Source organism: Gymnoscopelus braueri (genome assembly GCF_963280865.1).
Source record: "Gymnoscopelus braueri genome assembly, chromosome: 18".
Classification (NCBI taxonomy): domain Eukaryota; kingdom Metazoa; phylum Chordata; class Actinopteri; order Myctophiformes; family Myctophidae; genus Gymnoscopelus; species Gymnoscopelus braueri.
In genome coordinates, this window is record NC_137618.1 from 16,557,219 (window position 1) to 16,577,253 (window position 20,035).

Here is a 20,035-nt window from a genome sequence, read left to right on the forward strand (position 1 = left end):
TGATTATTGAAATAAGCATGCTCTGAAAATGCACATGGCCCACCCATCTGACCATTCAAGTGGTCACCATGGGTGGGCCACACATACACACATACACGTGCGCGCATACACACACACACACATGCACATTTAGGACGCACAAACCCATCGCACATGTACAAACATATTAGACACCAGAGTGCAGAGTTCTTCTCCCTATATAAACTTTTGCATGTTTGAAGCTCCATCTAGTGGAGGAAGCGTGTATCGAAACCCTTTAAAAAGAACATGCCTGATCATTTACTTACAGTGTTTAATTATAATGGTCAATAAACTGTATCCCATGTAACTAATGTATCTAATGCTCTCTCCAATTCATGTTTTGTGCCGGGGGAAATTACTTAGAACAGGGGTCTTAAACAGGCGGTCCGGGACCCCTAGGGGGAACTCAGAGTTACTACAGGGGGGCCGCCAAATCTTTGTTTTTATTTACATTAACCACTTGAACCCTAGCATCCCTTTTTCTGAGGAGAACTTTAGCCAAAAATAGCAGATCTACAAGCTCACAACGCCTCGCGCTGCGAGGCGTTGTGAGCTTGTAGATCGGCTGTTTATAGGTAAGCGGTATAGGTGTAGAGGGAAAAAAGAGCACACCAAGTAAAAAAAAAAAGTTTAATCTGAAACACAATTTTATACAATATAGAAGGGGTCCCTGCTTCATCTCTCTAGCTCAGCTAGGGGGTCCTTGGCCTGAAAAATGTTGAAGCCCCCTGACTTAAAACGCCAAATTGTCAGTGTTCATTTATCCATTTGTAACTCCGAGACTGTGCAGTCTCAGAGTTAATGTTGCAAGCCTAAACTTCAGGCGGTACTACTTTCGAATAATAAAAAAAAAGGATTCGATAGAACGATCACTGAGAAAACAATCGATCGTTGCAGCCCTAGCGGAAGGTATAACCAGATCTCTCAGTCTCGCTGCATTACCTTGGTGACGTAGATGTGGTCCGGATGGTGCTTGGCGGGCGTGCACATGAGCGTGATGCGCTCGTACAGCTGGATCCCCGTCAGCGACGTGACGCCCATGTAGAGGAAGATGCCGAAGAGCACGGCCAGCGGGATGAGACGCAGCATGTCCGTCATCACGATGGACATGCCTGGTGGTGCGGGGCAATGAGGAGTCACGCTTCATTTATTAGTTTGTCACACAAAGCTCACAACTCATACAAGTACAGGCATGCAAACAGCCCCGAGGTGAAAAAGGTGACAACATGTTGTTTTCTTTCGGGTCAGGTGTCACACAATTGCCCTATTTGGGTTCAAAAAGGTGACTGTAGCTGAAAAGTGACACTTTTGCATGTCTGCAAGTAGATTGGCTATTTTCAGCGCTTAACACCGTCATACAACAACTGTAAATGGCGCTTCAAAAGGTCCAAGGCACAGACGTGTGCACGGATTAATCAGATGCTAAAAACAAGTAATATACATAATTATCACACCAGGAATGCCAGCTAAGGTCACTTATATACCGTTACAAATAATATCATTTCCAAGAGCTAACCTCCTTCAACGTTATCTATCGATCAATACCGTTCTGGAAGTCATTGCCATCTCATATAACTCTTACACATAACAATTCTCCTTAAAGCAAACAAACAAATGAAAACATTAAAAACACACTTTATGCTGCTGACCATATGACTGAAATCATTATATTATTGTCACAATTTTTGTATTTAGAGTATTGATCTACTGTACTTGTATTGTATTATGTCGAATATTGTATTTGACACAAATACTGTGTGTGTGTTTTTTTTACATTGTATGTTGTAAGACTTTTGATGGACTCCGTAAGCTTAGCTGCAAGATCTAATGGGAATCCATTTAATAAACAATAAACAATATGATGTACAAGGTTGGAGTGCATTATTCTTTTGACCACATGCAGTGGGCAGTGTTTCAGCAAAAACAAGCTTTGGAAGTGCCTTGCAAACCATACCCTTTACTTTCTTTACTTGTTCTTTTCTTAATTTGTTTGCTTTATTTTCAACTCAGTTTAGTTTCGGTTAGATTCATGAGTGGGTTTCATTTTTATTGTTTAATTTTTTGTTTCGTTTTTAATGTTACGATATTAGTTTCAGTATGATTTTAATATAATCCAGGGGTATTTGTCAGGGGCAAGATTTAACAAGCTCAGGTATTGTGTAATACTAAACAACACTTTGAGAAGGCAATTGACTCACTGTCATGTAGACGTCCCAGTTTCAATAAACATATAGTCGTCTCCATATTTAAACGTTTTTCGTAAATTAATGCCCAATTTCGTTGTAAAAAAAGAGTGTCCTGCAAAAGTAGAACAAATTGGCTGACCTACAAGCTCACAACGCATCGCAACGCATTGTGAGCTTGTAGATTGGCCATTTTTGCTATTTTAGAAACAGTGAAAAGTTTCTAGTGATTAAAGTGATTAAATTGGAACGTCACTCATTAATATACCCATCTAGAATGGGGATTTCACATCCAGCTGAAACAGCGTGTAGACTTGTTAGAACCTTCTCAGCAATTCAAGTGCTATGTCTTATGAAACATACTGTATGACCATATTAGGGATAGGACGATATGAAAATGACATGTCACGATAATCAAAATAATGCTTAAAACTTAAAATGCCACTTTTGTTAAACCACTTGAACCCCTAGCATCCCTATTCTGGGGGGAACGTTCGCCAAAAATTGCCGATCTACAAGCTCACAACGCGTTGCAACGCAACATGTTGTGAGCTTGTAGATCTGCTATTTTTGGAAGTTGTACTGAATTTGCAGCTCAACAAAAGCGAACTCATCTTAGTGTATGATGGAGGACAATTTCACAATAACTTAAAATCTGCGATACGATTATTCTGAGCGATTTTTATCACGATAAACGATAATAACGACTATCGTCCCATCCCTAAACCATAGGTCATTATAAACTACTACGGTGCCTGATCTAGTGAGCTACAGCACCTCCTCCTTTCCTTACACTCTCTCTCCTCTTACCCACGAGCACGGCGACGACCAGGCCGGTCACCCTCTGCTCCTTCACCTCCTGGATCATGGGCTTCTCGCCGGGCGCCGTGGCCTTGCTCATGACGGTGAGGGCGTTGACGTGCGTGACGGAGCGCACCGTGGCGGCGGTGAGCCACGGCAGGCCCAGCAGCGGGCAGAAGGCGCCCAGCGTGACGATCAGCAGCAGGTCCAGGTGGAAGCCTGAGCCTTTGACCAGACGCCGCTCCTTCTTACTGACGATCAACCTGGAAGGCAGTGGTAGAAATACTCGGTTACAGGTAAAAGTCTGGTAATAAAAATGTACTTGAGTAAAAGTACAAAAGTATGGGTATCAAAATATACTTAAAGTACCAAATGTAAAAGTACTAATTGTCCAAAATGTCCCATTTAATAAGTTCATAATGTATACAAATCTTTTGAAAATAGCAGATCTACAAGCTCACAATGCGTCGCATTGTGAGCTTGTAGATCGGCTATTTTCAAATGGCCGAAATATATATAGGGCTGAATTGGTTAATGTATGTTTTGTGATAATAATCTAAATCTGCAAAGTAACTAGTAACTAAAGCTGTCAAACAATTGTAGTGGAGTAAAAGTACAATATTTGCCACTGAGAAGTAGTGGAGTAGAAGTAAAAGTATTGAAAATGGGAAATACTTCAGTAAAGTAAAAAAAAGTCTCAAAAGCGTACTTAAATACAGTACTTGAGTAAATGTACTTGGTTACTTTACACCACTGCTGGCAGGAAGGGTTGACATGAATGTCTTAATGATAATTAGACCCATTTCAATCCGACAGGGGAAATAGGCTCTATGCACAGCAGCGATATAGGAAAGAAATTGGGCCTCTTCCTTACCTCCTTCACCATTAACAAATAGCTGAACATCCATTATGACTACGATGACAGATCAATTATGATAAAAAATATATATATATTTCCCAAGGTCACAAACAACCAAACTAAGTTCTCTGAGAACGAAACGGTTTTACTCTAGACCCATCCACTGCACACAGTGCTGGAACAGTGATTTATTTTACCACAGATCACTGTTGTTTGTTTACATCGACCTTTTGATGTGCTTTGACATACTGTAATTTGCCTCGGGGATTTCGCCATTTCTGATGACAGACAAGAGTTGACACCATCTGTGCTCTCTTTCTCCAGGAATGTATTGCCATCTGGTTGGGTTTGTAGTCCCTCAAGAGAGCGATAACAGAGCTTTGTACCTCCTAACCTCCTCAGATTTCTTCAAAACTGTCCATGGTACGTTGCCCGGCAGATGAGGGGCAACGTACCAAAAGTAATTAAAAAAAGTAAAATAGTGGCTCATGTATTACATTGTATATACAGTATATCGTCTTGGCTGTAGATTAGATCTATTCAAGCCACGGGACGGCCGTAGCTGAATGGGCAGAGAGGCCGCCTGGAGAGCAGAGGGTCCCAGAGGACCCCGTTTCCCCGGCAGAAAACTTTTTGCTTCCCCTCCAACTTGTGGAAACCACCATTTCAATAACAATGCACAAGGTGCAGGCACACCTGGCTCTTAACCCAAATCTTTGAATATATCTTTTTAAAGCGAACATTTGTAACTCAAATCTTTGCTTTTGGGGGGTCCCTGGAACAAAATAGTTTGAGAACCACTAATATTATAGCAACATACGTTTTTCAGAAAACTGTTGGGATTTAGAAGACATTTGTAGATGTATTCCCGGATTAAATGGGTTAAAGGGAATGAGAGACGACACTCAGATTGGTTTAATTAATGTTATGCCCAAAACGCACCCATGACTAAATAATAAACAGACTAAATGCAACCCAGGAGGATGATCTATAGCTCTTATCCTCTGTGCACAACATATTCCATGTCAACACAGTCAGTAGGTTTTTAAGATATTTTGGCTATTCAAAAATATCAGATCTACAAGCTCATAGCACGGCTATGAGCTTGTAGATCTGCTAATTTTGAAAACAAATTTGTGCAAATATTTGAGGGAACATTTTTTACTCAAATCTGCTCTTCTGGGGGTCCCTATTACAACATATTTTGAGATGGGGTGGGGGTCGGCGGCCAATTACATCATTTTGGGGGGTCCTTGCCATGAAAAGGTTTGAGCACCGCTGATATAGAAACATATGTTTTTCAGAAAACTGTTAGGAATTTTAGAATACATTTGTAGAATCCCCAGAAGCAAAGATTTGAGTTACAAATGTTCGCTTTAAAATTATCTCTATATATATTCAAAGTTGCACACATTTTCACGATAAAAAATAAATAAATGCAGCTCATAGCGCAGCACTCGGTGCCGCGCTATGAGCTTGTATATCTGCAATTTTTTTAAAAGCCAAAGAAATCTGAAAATGACACAGATGCGTTCCCGGTCTTAATGGGTTAATAAAGCCTCAGTGCTAGCGGGGCCAAAAAAAAACCCACAACATACAAAAGATGGTAATACGTACGAGGTGATCTGGGTTTCCATGAAGATGAGGATGAAGACGAGGAGGGCGGGCACGATGGACGCCCCCATCATCCAGGCGGGAAAAGGCTGCTTGTCACCAAACGGACTGATGAACCAGCCTCTCTTGTCAGGAGACGTGACAGAAAAACCTGATGGCACGTTGAGTTTCTGAAAATAATAATAAAAATAACATTAAGACAACACAAAGAAATACATGTAGAAAAGTCAGTTATAATGCAAGGACAATTTTAGATTGATGTGTATGTGTAACGTAGTTCATGTCATCATTCAAAGGACAAAGTATTGTAGTCACAGTACCTGTGTGTAGGTCTCTGGAAGGGACCAGTCCACCAGTACTGAGAATAATATTGAGATGGGGATGCCAAAATCACCAATGATTCGTCTGGCCTGCAGGGAGGAGAGCAAAAGAACAATTTAACAATAAATCCACTTTTTCGTGTTTGTATGTTATGTATGCCCTTGTGCATCACTCCATAATGATAGCAACCGATTCTGGTTCCAATCATGAGTCTTCGGTGCAAAAGCGCAGGTCTCTAGGTCAAGTTCAATGGGTTGAAAACGTTGGGAATATATATGACATTGAACTCAACTGTACACTACGTCAGTGGTTCTCAAAGTCGGTTCCGGGGGGGGGGGGGGGCAGGTGTCCTTGAGCGAGTTCCAGGTGTCCCCAGCTAAATTATTGATAGTTAGAAACCAAATGGACCCTTGTGGGTCTGTAATGGACTCATAATGGTCCATTGGTACACTCTCCGAGTTATGGGGGTCCTTGAAATTGAGCCAGTGCTCTATGCCTCATGGGTATAATCCACTCTGAGAATCAGCAACACATTCTCACGCCCTACTCGTCACATACGGACGTTTGGTCAGGACCCTTGGCGTCACTGGGTCAATGCATTCTTCAACGTTCAGAGTAGTCTGACTGTGTCACGTGACAGACAACGGAATACAGACATTTTACATGAGGTAAATCCCCCAGAATTTGGGTATCCACAGAACAAGTATCCGCAACAACAACACATGCACAACGGTGAAATCCTAAAAAGCCACTCACTTCCTCATTGTGGGTCTTTAAATGGGTCTTCAAATATACTATAAGTTCAAAACATTGAAAGGTGATCAGCCAATACATTGCTCGGGCTCGCCTCACATGGCTCAAGCCCGCTTCTGCTGACTCATTCCCGTCCAATTTGCATACTGATAGGGAGGGAATCTGTTATGAGCCATTGTCGTCAAAATGGTACGTGAAAGGGCGTCCTTGCATCGTGCATGGAAAGGTACCTGAACAAGCATCGAAATAATTATGATGTGCTGGGACTTGGGAGTTAAGTGAGAATGTGTTGGAATCAGCGGTGAGATGTGACCTTCTCAATCAAAAAAACAATGGTCACGTGGCAGACTGTTAAACACAGGCGGGTTTGTTTTGCTGCTTCAACAACACGACCTCAACACACGTTGCCTTTGCCATTCCCCACTTGTTACATGACCTTAAATGTACTGTACGCACCAAGTGGGCATGGGAAACTGTGGGGGCGACTTCACCTTTAAACTGAAACAGGGCGTTTACTTGATCTTTAAAGACAAAAGCACACGTTTTACTGACAGTTGGATAGAGAGCCACAGACGTCATCCCAATAATATAAATAATGCACTTCTTCCAAAAGAAAGAAAATCAGTTATTCCTCTGCTGGAATAAATGGCCAGAATTTGGCGCTCTCTCATCACTTTGTCTGGGTTTGATTCCCACTATAGGAAAGTCAAAGAACTGGACAATTTTAATGACAATGAGTCATTACTTTCAACAGTCTTAAAAAAATAAAATACATTTTAAAATAAATAAAATAAATTCATGGGAATGGCTTGATCCAATTTGTATCTCAGAGTTCATGTTGCCAGCCTGTCTATGATATACTCTATGACTCAAAATTTGGGCAAAATTTCCGATCCGAGAGCCTTTGGACTTTATCAAATTAAAGATCAAAATTTCAAAACAATACAAAACGTGGGAAAAATGTTGAGGTACTAAGTTGCACAAGAAAGTTAGTGCCGATCGGTCAAGCAGTTTGCGAGATTAGCTCCGGACACACAGACATACAGACAACGTATAGACGGCTAGCCCCCTGCAGAGCCACGCAGTAAAATAATGTTTGCTAACATAACTAGAAGTTTCTGTAGTGTAAGGCATTTCACTTCATCTACAGTAATTCACCTTAACCCATTAAGACCTGAAACGCATCTGTGTCATTTTTAGATTTGAGCTAAAAAGCATTATTTTAGAGTTTGGCTATTCAAAAACAGCAGATATACAAGCTCGTAGCGCGGCACCGAGTGCCGCGCTACGAGCTTGTAGATCTGCTATTTTTGAAAAATCGTGAAAATGTGTGCAAATCTTTGAATATATATATTCTTTTAAAGCGAACATTTTTAACTCAAATCTTTGCTTCTGGGGGTCCCTGGAACAAAATATTTTTAGATGGGGGTCCGCGGCCAAATACATATACATTTTTGGGGTCCTTGACATGAAAAAGTTTGAAAACCATTGACAGCAACATAGGTTTTTTTTTTTTTAAACTGTTTTAGAAGACATTTTGTAGAATCGGTCTCAGGTCTTAACTCTCTCAGTGCCAATGAAATAAAGAAATATGTTCATACTGTGCCAGCAATTTTTTTTGCTTAGGAAGCGAGATACAGCCTTTTTCAGTTCTAAGTTAAACAAGGAGTGGATGGAGCTGCAAATCTTCAGATAATGATATCTTGGGTTCTGAACATTTTTTTCAAAAATTAATAAATAATAATAATAATATATTTTTTTTTTTTTTTTTAACTCGGGATAACTCGTTCTGGCACTGAGGGCATTCAGAAAAAACTCGGGATAACTCGTGGCTTGGCACTGAGAGAGTTAAATGGTTAATTATTCCCATGGGTACGCCTGACATAAATGGTGAAATAAAGTTTAGTTTAGTCGGGAGACGCATTATGAGCCAATTACCTTTCCGCCCAGGAATCTACTGTTTCTGAACTTTCGGAGGAAGAAGGCGACAAAGAAGGTTCCCAGCATGAGCACCAGAGACAGGAGAGCAGTGTTGGGCTGGTTGAGCACGTCAGCCGGGAGTCCCCCTCCTCCAGGGGCCACAGGAGCCCCTGTGTTTGGGCCGAATGGAGAATATGTGGTGGTAGGGTAGCTTGCCAGTAGCGGATGCTCCTGAAAGACCTGGGAAACAAATAAAACATGGTTGGTTAACCGTTTCGCCCTTATTTTTAATGTGAAGTCATTTTAAGGTGTGACAATAAAGCCTTTCTGATTCTGAAAAGTATCGACTCATTGACTGCCAATGACGCGTTTGGACGTATGTCAATCCAAAGCCCACACCGCCAATGACGTGTTTTAACGCATGGTGTGTGTTTTCAGTTTTTACGCTAGATGGCGCTCTTCGCTAACCTATGAGTCACCATTTGACTCCATTAGAGTCAAATGGTGGAAGCAGGAAATCACGTGATTGCAAAAAAAACAGCCACAATCACTTCCATTCTAATGGATTTTCTCTGCTTTCTGTTGTTTTGGACAAAAAACAACCTTCGTTCAACTGCGGATTATCGCGATGGCATGCCCCCCCCCCCCCCCCCCCGATTCTATGAGACTCGGCTACGTCTTTTAAAGCGATCGGTGGATGGATCGTTGTGAAGAATATTATTCTATGTTTTTTCAAAGGTTAGTGAAAATCGCTGGCAAGGGCCAGCTATAGACTTTGTTTTACTCTGGCGCTTAACACATTGAGTGCCAAAACCGTATATATACCTTTTTGCAAATACACCCGTGGAGTGCCAACAATCCTAAAAAAACGTATATATACGGTTTTCTTACCTTTTCGTTTTTTTCCGTTTTTTCCACAAGCAGCCCTGGAATCACCCATGAACACTCTCAGAAGTAAGGGACAGATGGATCACCGTGCCAAAAAAATCTCGCTCCCATCCGCTTCCATTCTATCTCCTGGCTAAAAACCTCTGTATCTCCTTAACTTTTCACAGTGGGCAAAACGCGTCATTCTCGATGCGCGATCGCTCTGCAATGGTGACTCGCGTGAGACACGTTGTTGTTTCAGGCTTTAGCCGGGAGCATCGCGCAACCTACACGCATGCTTTTTTTTTCATGGATCGCTCGTCGTGGAGTCTACAGATTTAAACAGCACAATGCAGCGCCACTGTGAGATTTCTGGCACCGAACGTAATCTGTTGTTATAAAATTCTGGCACCCAATGTGTGTTAATGAGTAAAACAAGAGCTTGTGACAAAATAATAACAATCCATTCTTTTTTTTCTCCCCCCATTTCCTGAATAGTAACAGTTTTTGGACATACACGGTTTCCACCCGACAGCAACGACGTGCTGCTCAGCTACCTTGATGAGTTTGGAGAACGTCTCGTAGATGAAGATGAGGGAGATGAGGAAGGCGAAGATCTCCTGCGTGAACGGCGAGATGTAGCGGACCAGGAAGCTGCCCTCCGCCGCCACCATCACCAGGACGATGAAGATGAGCCAGAAACCGATCCACACGCGGCCGGTGAGGTACTCGAAACCCTGCGCTTGACAGAACTATAGAAAGAGCAAATAAAAAGGGACATTTGTACACATTGGTTCTCAAAGTGGGGTCCGGGGACCCCCAGGGGTCCTTGGGGGGGGTTCCAGGGGGTCCCCAGCAAAATGTGTTAATAAAGCAGCTGCATCACTATAATTTTAACCACTTTAACCTTTTTATACTTTGGCTATTTTAGAAAAATCATGAAAATCTATATATATTTTTAAAGTGAACATTTGTAGCTCAAATCTTTGCTTCTGGGGGTCCCTGGACCAAATATTTTGAGATGGGGGTCCACGGTCTAATACATATAATTTTGGGGGTCCTTGACATGAAAAAAGTTGGAGAACCACTGACATATTGTACGTTACATGGGGGGGGGGGGAAGTTGTTCGATCACAAATGGGCTGAAAATAGACGATCTACAAGTTATTCACAATTTTGGAATAATTTTAATGCCCAAAATATGGACGGCAAGTTGAAAGTGGTTAAACAGAATGGACAATGTACTGTACACCTTCAAAGGCCAGTGGTTCTCAACCAGTGGTCCTTGAGGGGGTTCAGGTGGTCCCCAGCTAAATGATGGAGAGCTGGTAACCAAATTATTAGATCTTTAACTCTTGAGATCGTAAAATTTTACGATCTCAAGAGTTAAATTATTGTTAAACATCTGCATTACTTAATTTACAAGAAGTCTACACAATTAGAGAATGTAGAAGAATTGTTATTTTTGATCAACGTTTGCCTGTTATCTCTCATATTGGTACCAACATCAATACAGCATGGGATTGTGGACAAAATCTCATCCAACGATAACAAAATATTCAAAGTCTTGGGTCTGAGAGGCTAAATCTCATCCAACGGTGGTCCGTGGCTCAAATGCCGAATAAATAATGGACCTTGATAGGAAAAAGGTTGAAAACCACTGTCCAAGGCAGATAAAAACCTAAAAAGTCATTCAAACCGCAGTCAGCAATGTTTTAATGTGACAGAAGTGGTATACATTATAATTTGCCTGTATTCTGTTCGGGCACCTTGTAAAACGCCTCTTCAAACACCAACAAGGGTCCTGAGAAGCCGATGATCAGGAGGGGTTGTCCGGCTAGCAGCGAGAATATAACCCCCAGAGTGGCCGTGGAAATGATCAGCTCAGATACTCCCATCATGCCTTCTGTTTTCTCCCCTGTACGGATGAGAAGGGAGTGATAACGTGATTTTGTAACACTTTGAAACCATTTTATATACATTCAAGCATACTGTATATCTCTGCTGTCTGGCAGAAACCAGCTAATTCCAAAATGTTCTTTTTTCAGGAAACAAAGGAGAGTTAGGAGGTTTTGTTCATCATTGATAAGAACAGCTGAATGGACCTCCAAGCTCACAATGAGGTTGGAGGTCAAAAGGGGGTGGAGCCTGGAGTCAGCAAAACCAGCTAACTCTGTGGAGTTAGCTGGTTCAGCAGAAAGTTTGAGGATCCAATAGAGTTAGCTGGTTTTGTCAGAAGCGCTTTTTAATGCTTTTCATTTATTTTATTTTTGTTCAATGGCCCTGATTTATGGAAAGAAATGCAAAAGTGTCAAAATGGAGTTAGCTGGTTTCTGCCGGACAGCAACGACATGCATGCATATCACCAATCTCAGATAGAAACATTGTACTGTATCTTCATATTTCATCTTTTTATGTTTTTCAAATACGTGCCCTAGTTTTATTTGACATTTTCCATGTCATTTACATATTGGTCCTTTTCATATACTTTGTGCAACTTGTTTTGTGATCACAGTGTTCACAAAACCACGCCCTGGAATAAATAAAAAAAAGCGAAACTCTGACCAAGCTTGTTCCTTGACCAATAGCTGATGAATTATTAGAACAAAACATAACCAATTAAGCCCTATTTTATACTTTGGCTATTCAAAAGTAGCCGATCTACAAGCTCACAACGTGTCACATTGTGACGCCTTGTGAGCTTGTATATCTGCTATATTCTTTTTACAGTAAAAGAAAAACATGAAATGGGACATTCTGCATTATGAGTACCTTTACTATTTTAAGTGTATTTTGATGCTACTGGATACTGTACTGTACTTTGACGTAAAGGGATATTTCACTTAAAAAAAAAAGAATATCAATAATTTATCATCTACTCAGAGCCCCCCAGACAGTTTTTAAGTTGCTTGATTCAGTATTTAGATATTTGATATTCATTTTTATCAGACACGCCCCCTTCCTATACAAACCCATTATAACTTCAAACTTCAAACAGCCGTTCTTGGTTCTGGTGACTCATCCTGCCCTCCTAATACGTGAGGGGCTGTTTTTTTTCCAATTATTTTTCATTTATTTATAACATTGTTTTATTGCATTTAATTTTTTTCATTTTCCAAAAGAATTATTCAAAGTAAATGAAAAGAATTATAGAAAAAACACGGTCTCCACACGTATTAGAAGGACAATGTCAGTCATCAGAACCAAGGACAGGTGTTTCTGATTAATATCATGGTTAAAATGGAGTTTGAAGTTACAATGGGTTTGTATAGGAAGGGGGCGTGTCTGATAAAATGAATATCAAATATCTAAATACTGAATCAAGCAACTTAAAAACTGTACTCAGGCTTTAAAAAAAAAGCCTACTCAGGCTTTTTAAAAAGCCTGAGTAGACGATAAAATGACCCAATTTTTTTTTTAAGTGAAATATCCCTTAAGATGGCGAATACAGGACTTTTACTTTACGTAACAAAGTATTTTTACACTCTGGTATTGTTACTTTTACTTGAAGCCCAAAAGTACTTCACAGAAGTACTTCTTCCACCACTGACCCAAAACCCCCCCAAAACGTACCCAGCAGCCCTCCGAAGGTGATGGTGGGCGACAGCGCGGCGAAATAGATGAAGATGATGGCGGCGATGCACTGCATGTCCACGGCGTCCTTGAGGTCGCTGACGTAGTGCGGGTACCGCCGGCGGATGTCGTGGATCAGGCCTCCGAAGGGGATGCCGGAGCGCTTCAACGGGTCCACCTCCTGGTCGGCCTCTTCCTGGTCCTCAGGTGTCATCTCTGCCGATTGGTTGTAAGAGTGAGAATTAGATTAGGGCTGAAACTATCCATTATATTTTAACCCATTAAGACCGGGAACACATCTGTGTCACTTTAAGATTTCTTTGGGCTATTCAAAAATAGCAGATACAAGCTCATAGCGCGGCACCGGAAACGCATCTGTGTCACTTTAAGATTTCTTTGGCTTTCAAAAATAGCAGATCTACAAGCTCGTAGCCGCGCTACGAGCTTGTAGATCTGCTATTTTTTGGAGAAAACAAAATCTTGAAAATGTGTGCAAATCTTTGAATATATATATATACCTTTTTAACTCAAATCTTTGCTTATGGGCGGTACCTGAAACAACATATTTTGAGATGGGGGGGGGGGGGTCCGCGGACAAATAATATAATAATTTTGGGTTGTCCTTGACATGAAAAAAGTTTGAGAACCACTGTAGCAACATAAGTCTTTTGTCTTTAAAAAAAAAAACTGCTAGGATTTAGAAGATATTTGTAGAATCCCCAGAAGCGAAGATTTAAACATCTTCGAAAAACATATATATTCAAAGATTTGCACAAATTTTCACGATAAAGAAAAAATAAATAGCAGGTCTACAAGCTCGTAGCGTGGCACTCGGTGCCGCGCTATGAGCTTGTAGATCTGCTACAAGCTTGTACAAGCTTGTAGATCTGCTTTTTAACAGCCAAAGTTAAAAAATATATGGTTAAAGTGGTTAAAATGACAGATGCTTTCCCGGTCTTAATGGGTTAATACCAACAAATCGATGAAACACTTAGGACTTTTTTAATACTTTGTCGCACAACGGTGTTATGCAAAAATAGAGAGAATAGGTGATCTGCAAGTTCAATTGGCAAGTCGCACTGCCATATTTTCAATATTGTTTGTACGCCACCATTGTACAAATAAGTATAAGAGTCAAGTGGTTAATCAGTCTAATCAATTTAGTCGATTATTACAAATCTATTAGAATGTTTTCGTGTTGATTTATTGATATATAAGAAATTGAAAAGTAATTAACGTCTTCTCGATTATTTGATTAACCCATTAAGACCGGGAGAAGCATCTGTGTCATTTTTTGATTTGAGCTAAAAAGCATTATTTTACACTTTGGCTATTCAAAAATAGCAGATCTACGAGCTCATAGCGCGGCACCGAGTGCCGCGCTATGAGCTTGTAGATCTGCTATTTTTGAGAAATCTTTTTTTTTTTGCAAATCTTTGAATATATTTTTTGTCAAGCGAACATTTGTTAACTCAAATCTTTGCTTCTGGGGGTCCCTGGAACAAAATGTTTTGAGATGGGGGTCCTTGGTCAAATACATATACATTTTGGGGTCCTTGACATGAAAAAGTTTGAGCACCACTGATATAGAAACATAAGTTTAAAAAAAAAAAAAGTTTTTAGAAGACATTCTAAAAACAGACATTTTGTAGAATCGGCCTCAGGTCAAGATAAAGTTGGTTATTGGTTCTAAATCGTTTCGATATATTTTCGGTTAATTGCCCAGTACTACAGCAGCAAAGTACCTTTGCTCTCCAGATCTACTCCAGGTAAGATGGACTGTTGTCTCTTGAATTCCCTATCCTTTTCCCTATCCTTCCTCTTCATCATCATCTGCTTCTGGAAGTCGGCCACGGTCTTCAGCAGGTCTTTGCCCTCGATGTCAGAGGGCGGGATGACAATGCTGAAGTCCAGGAACTCGTTGATGCCGTTCAGGAGGTCCTGTCTGTCGTCGGCGAAATAGGCCACCTCATGGAAGTTCTAGAGGAGAAAGTATAGGTGGGGGGGTGAGCAACTGGAAGTCCAATGGATGGTCTCGCACGCCAAAGGGATATTTCCCCAAAACAGTGGATTAACAGTACATGACATTGGTAAAACATGCATTGTGTCTGACATTTTGAGGTCAATATAGTAAGAATATTGACTTTCTTTTAAAGGAGTAGTTCACCCAAAGAATTACATATTTTCTATCAATTGCACACACCATGAAGCCTTGAATTCATTTTTTTTATTTACGCAAACCTAAGCCAATAATTTGATGACTGGGTGTATTTCCGGTAGGAGACACAAATAATCTACTTTGTGTCTCCTACCGGATACATTAGCCAGTAGGAGATGGGAATAAAATTATTGGCTTAGGAATGCAACAAAAACTAACAAGAATCCATGAATTCAAGTTTCATGGGCTATGCAATTGATAGAAAATAAGGTGAACTACTCCTTTAAGAAAATATTTGTCTAGCTAATACAATGCGCTATCTAAATAATAAATGTTCTACTTACAGTAAAGATATGACACAATAAATGAAATTATGGTTACGTTTTTTTCTTGAAAACAGACAAATATTACATTTTGGAATTTGTAATTCCAATCTCCAAACGATCAAAGAACGCTGCATCCGAGCCGGATGGTGATTATTACCTTGTCAGACATGAGTGTGGAGAAGGAGCGTCCGATCTCGTGGTAGTCCACGTTGGCCTGGCTGGGTCCCAGCAGGACGAAGATGAAGCGGACCGGTACGGGAACCTCCAGCACCGACTCCAGAAGCACCGCCTCGTTCAACCGCACGAAGGCCATGGCCGGCTGTTCCAGGAACTCCACGCAGCCTGGTGACATTTTTGCAATTACATTTACGTCAAACTTTGACGCAAAGTTTATTTGATCTAATTAGAGATGGATGTAAGCAGTGGTGGAAAGTAACTAAGTACATGTACTCAAGTACTGTACTTAAGTAAAGTAAAAAATACCTCAAAATTGTACTTGAGTATTTCCAATTTCCAATACTTTTACTTCTACCCCACTACATCTCAGAGGCAAATATTGTACTTTTATTCCACTACAATTATTTGAAAACTTTATTTACTAGTTTCTTACGATTTTGATTAGAAGATTTTGATTATAGTACAAAACATACATTAACCACTTCAGCAGTATATACATTTCGGCCATTTGAAAATAGCAGATCTACAAGCTCGCAATGCGTCGCAAAGCGACGCATTGTGAGCTTGTAGATCTGCTATTTTCAAAATATTTTATACTTTTGAAAACGTGAAATGGGACATTCTGCATAATGAGTACTTTAACTTTTGGTCCTTTAAGTACATTTTGATGCCAATACTTTTGTACTTTTACTCAAGTCAATTTTGTATTCCGGACTTTTACTTGTAACAAAGATACTATTTCTATATTGCATTATTGATACTTTAACTTAAGTAAAAGATGTGAGTACTTTTTCCACCACTGCATATAAATAGTAGTATACAAAAGCATACAAAGTCAAGTATGCAAAGTCAAGACTGACAAAGATAATACAAAGCTGCGTCTTTTGATACAAATCTTGGAAAATGGCAATGAATACGACTTCAAGCCTTCCATGTAATGGATGGAACTCGACTCCCAACAGCATCAGATCTTACCGACTAACACGATGGCGGCTTCGGCATCCTTTGGAATCTTGGCAAGCAGTTTCAGGGATCGGACTGCGGCTGGATGGTTGTCAGCGGGCAGTGGGTGGAGAGATTTCTTGGGAGGAGACAAGAGCACATAAGATTAGCCACAGCATTGCTCTCTCGCGCACAGAGTTTCACACCCACCACAATAAAGCGTGGGAGCCCGAAAACGGGAAATCTACTTTAATGTGGAAATAGCAATCATAACAATTCAAGAATTCCTCTTAGCAGCGCTATTACTCTCACGGTCCAGCATGGTCCGGTTCGACAAAATTGCGAAGGTGGATGATCCGTTCTCAACGCTAGAATTGAACAGGGGATTTGGTTTCCATGGGCTGTTTTTAATTTGCCAACATCTCAAGCCATGGAGAACATTAACCTTTCACAGTTAATGCATCAAGACCTGGAACGCATCTGTGTCATTTCTAGATTTGAGCTAAAAAGCATTATTTTACAATTTGGCTATTGAAAAATAGCAGATATACAAGCTCGTAGCGCGGCACCGAGTGCCGCGCTACGAGCTTGTAGATCTGCTATTTTAGAAAAATCGAGAAAATGTGTGCAAATCTTTGAATATATATATTTTTAAAGCGAACATTTGTAACTCAAATCTTTGCTTCTGGGGGGTCTCTGGAACAAAATATTTTGAGATGGGGGTCTGCGGTCAAATACATACATTTGGGGGTCCTTGACATGAAAAAGTGTGAGAACCACTGACATAGCAACATAGGTTTTTAAAAAAAAAACTGTTTAGAAGAACTGTTTAGAAGACATTTTGTAGAATTGGAACCTCAGGCCTTAATGGGTTAATGCATCAAGAAGTTTTAACTAAGAGCACCTGTAAAGCTGACTAGGAACATAATCCAGCGCATGTGGGTAGAACGAGACTCTGCTTTCTCGGACTTCAAGCGCTACCTACGCTGTAGCGCTGTGACCTCATGGAGGAGTGATTCAAAGTACAATGCTTTGAGCCATAAGGCCCCAAATCAGGCGTTTACTCTAATCAGGCTCAAATCGATCCTCGCCGGTGATTCTCTGAGTATAAAGCAAACCACAAACTGGTTAAGAGGCAGCTCGGTTATATTGCTTTTATCCGAGTCCATTGAACGAGATGGGTGCGATTAACCAAATGTCCTCTTGTCAAACGTGTCATTTACTCAGATCGTGTCAGATCTTGTTCAATCTTATTTCAGTGTGATAGGCTGCTGAAGCTACATCGTCGGGCTGTGGTCCGCGGACAAACATCTCATGTCATCATCTCCATCATCAAGCCTTCAACACTGAGTTAACCCATTAAGGCCTGGAACGCATCTGTGTCACTTTTTGATTTGAGCTAAAAAGCATAATTTTACCCTTTGGCTATTCAAAAATAGCAGATCTACAAGCTCATAGCGCGGCACCGAGTGCCGCGCTATGAGCTTGTAGATCTGCTATTTATGAAAAATCGTGAACATGTGTGCAAATCTTTGAATATATATTATTTTAAAGCGAACATTTTTAACTAAAATCTTTGCTTCTGGGGGTCCCTGGAACAAAATATTTTGAGATGGGGGACGGCGGCCAAATACATATAATTTTGGTCTTAATGGGTTAAAAACCAAAGAGGCTACAGAATTGCATAGGAGTACAAGAGAAAATCTGAATCTTTTTCCAATTCACACGCACTGTGGTCCCTGTCGATGCCAAGCCCCAATGTTGGCCTGGGGAGGTGCGGTGTGCGCCAGGGGTCTTCAAAGTTTTTCCGGCCAAGGACCCCTTGGCTGAGAGAGAGAGATGAAGCAGGGACTCCCCCACTACATATTGTATAACATGCTGTTGCAGATTAAACCTTTGACAGCACTATCATCAGTGTTGGATTCATGTTATTGATGTTAACGTGTATTGTCAGACAGTTAAACCCTCAATATTTAGAAGACTTTGTACTTGATCTGCTCTTTCCACTTTCTTTTCACCCTGACAGCGAGGAGTTTCACCAGGTGAGCATATAGTGCTCGGAGGTTCACGCTATCTGCCCTACCCAGTTATGCAATGCCCGTTGTACCCATCCATCTGTCTGTCTGTAAGTGTCACTTTTATGTCCATACTGTCCGTAATCTGTCTGTATCCGTCTTTTAATATAGGTATTTTGAAAGCGAACATTTGTAACTCCGAACTGTGCTTCTGGGGGTCCCTGGAACAAGATATGTTGAGATGGGATCCGCGGCCAAATGCGTATCATTTTGGGTGGTCCTTGACATGGAAAAGTTGGAGCACTACTGATATTATAGCAACATACTGTTAGGATTTAGAAAATATTTTTAGATATGTATTTGGCCCTCGGACTACCATCTCAAAATGTTTTTGTTTCAGGGACCCCCAGATGCAAAGATTTGAGTTGCAAATGTATGCTTAAAAATATATAAATATATTCAAAGATTTGCACACAAAAAATAGCAGATCTACAAGCTCATAGCGCGGCACTCGGTGCCGCGCTATGAGCTTGCATATCTACTATTTTTTAATAGCCAATTAAGAAATCTTAAAATGACACAGATGCGTTCCCGGATTGACTGGGTTAAAAAATAATATGAAGAAAACAAAATGTGAACTCACAAACAAGCTGGTGAACACGTCCTGCTTGGGGTCGTATACTGACGGGCCCTTGTCGTGGTGCTCCTCGTGGTCCTCGCCCGCCACGGGCAGCACGGTGTCCTGGACGTGGTTGTGGTGGTGGTTGAAGCTGCCTTGGAGACTGGCGGACGAGTGGTGGCGGTGGAAGAGGTGTTTCTGGTCGCTCAGGTGGCTGCAGAGAGAAAGGATTCAGGATGGGAAGAACATGGGTTTATAGGGTCTGATGGTCTGGAGGTCTGATTCAACATAAAAAAAGGGATCATGAGACCAAGGCACTCTTAATAGTCTGGCTAATGCATAGCAAGAAAAAAAAATACACCTACATGTTGCAGGAACAATGACTTTTTAGTCTCCCTTTTTTTGCATCAATTTTGTCACCCAGTTGTACCTGCAAAGAGCAGCTTGTTGGGGATTTTTAACCAAACAGATATGCTCCTTTCTCTCTTTGTTCTACATGTTAAAAGGGGGATTTTACTTTTGTGTGCACCCCAGTTCTTAACACATTGACTGCCAGAGTTTATTCATAATGTACTCACCCCTGTGCCAGCAATTTGCGTGTTTTTTATTTTTTTTGTTTTGTAATTTTTCATTCAAATACATTCTCTGATTGTGTTGTCAAGCACCTACGATTGTTCCACCAGTAGAGAGCAGCACATCCAAACATTGATCACCTCGCTCGCCCCCTCCCAAACAGGCCCACGTCATATCCGGTCATTCAAAGGATGTGACGTTTTCGACAATTCCCGGCCCGCTGATCGGCCTGAAAACGATGTGATACACTACGACGATGACTGTTAGTCACCCGGAACAAAGAAAATAGAAGTTGAGCTGTCCGTTCGTTTTT

General features: G+C 40.9%; 1 protein-coding gene across 1 annotated transcript in view; it reads right to left on the minus strand.

Annotated features, from left to right (window-relative positions):
• slc4a3 (solute carrier family 4 member 3) overlaps window positions 1–20,035 on the minus strand; it is an 88,866-nt gene that overhangs the window by 3,172 nt on the left and 65,659 nt on the right. Inside the window, exons 9-20 of the mRNA XM_080456783.1 lie at window positions 19,174–19,363; window positions 16,549–16,654; window positions 15,554–15,738; window positions 14,658–14,892; window positions 12,913–13,128; window positions 11,109–11,257; window positions 9,897–10,091; window positions 8,491–8,712; window positions 5,799–5,888; window positions 5,482–5,648; window positions 3,015–3,268; window positions 964–1,133 (exon numbers count right to left, since the gene is read on the minus strand). Coding sequence (XP_080312909.1) covers window positions 964–1,133; window positions 3,015–3,268; window positions 5,482–5,648; window positions 5,799–5,888; window positions 8,491–8,712; window positions 9,897–10,091; window positions 11,109–11,257; window positions 12,913–13,128; window positions 14,658–14,892; window positions 15,554–15,738; window positions 16,549–16,654; window positions 19,174–19,363 — 2,179 coding nt within the window. The remainder of the gene's footprint in view (window positions 1–963; window positions 1,134–3,014; window positions 3,269–5,481; window positions 5,649–5,798; window positions 5,889–8,490; window positions 8,713–9,896; window positions 10,092–11,108; window positions 11,258–12,912; window positions 13,129–14,657; window positions 14,893–15,553; window positions 15,739–16,548; window positions 16,655–19,173; window positions 19,364–20,035) is intronic.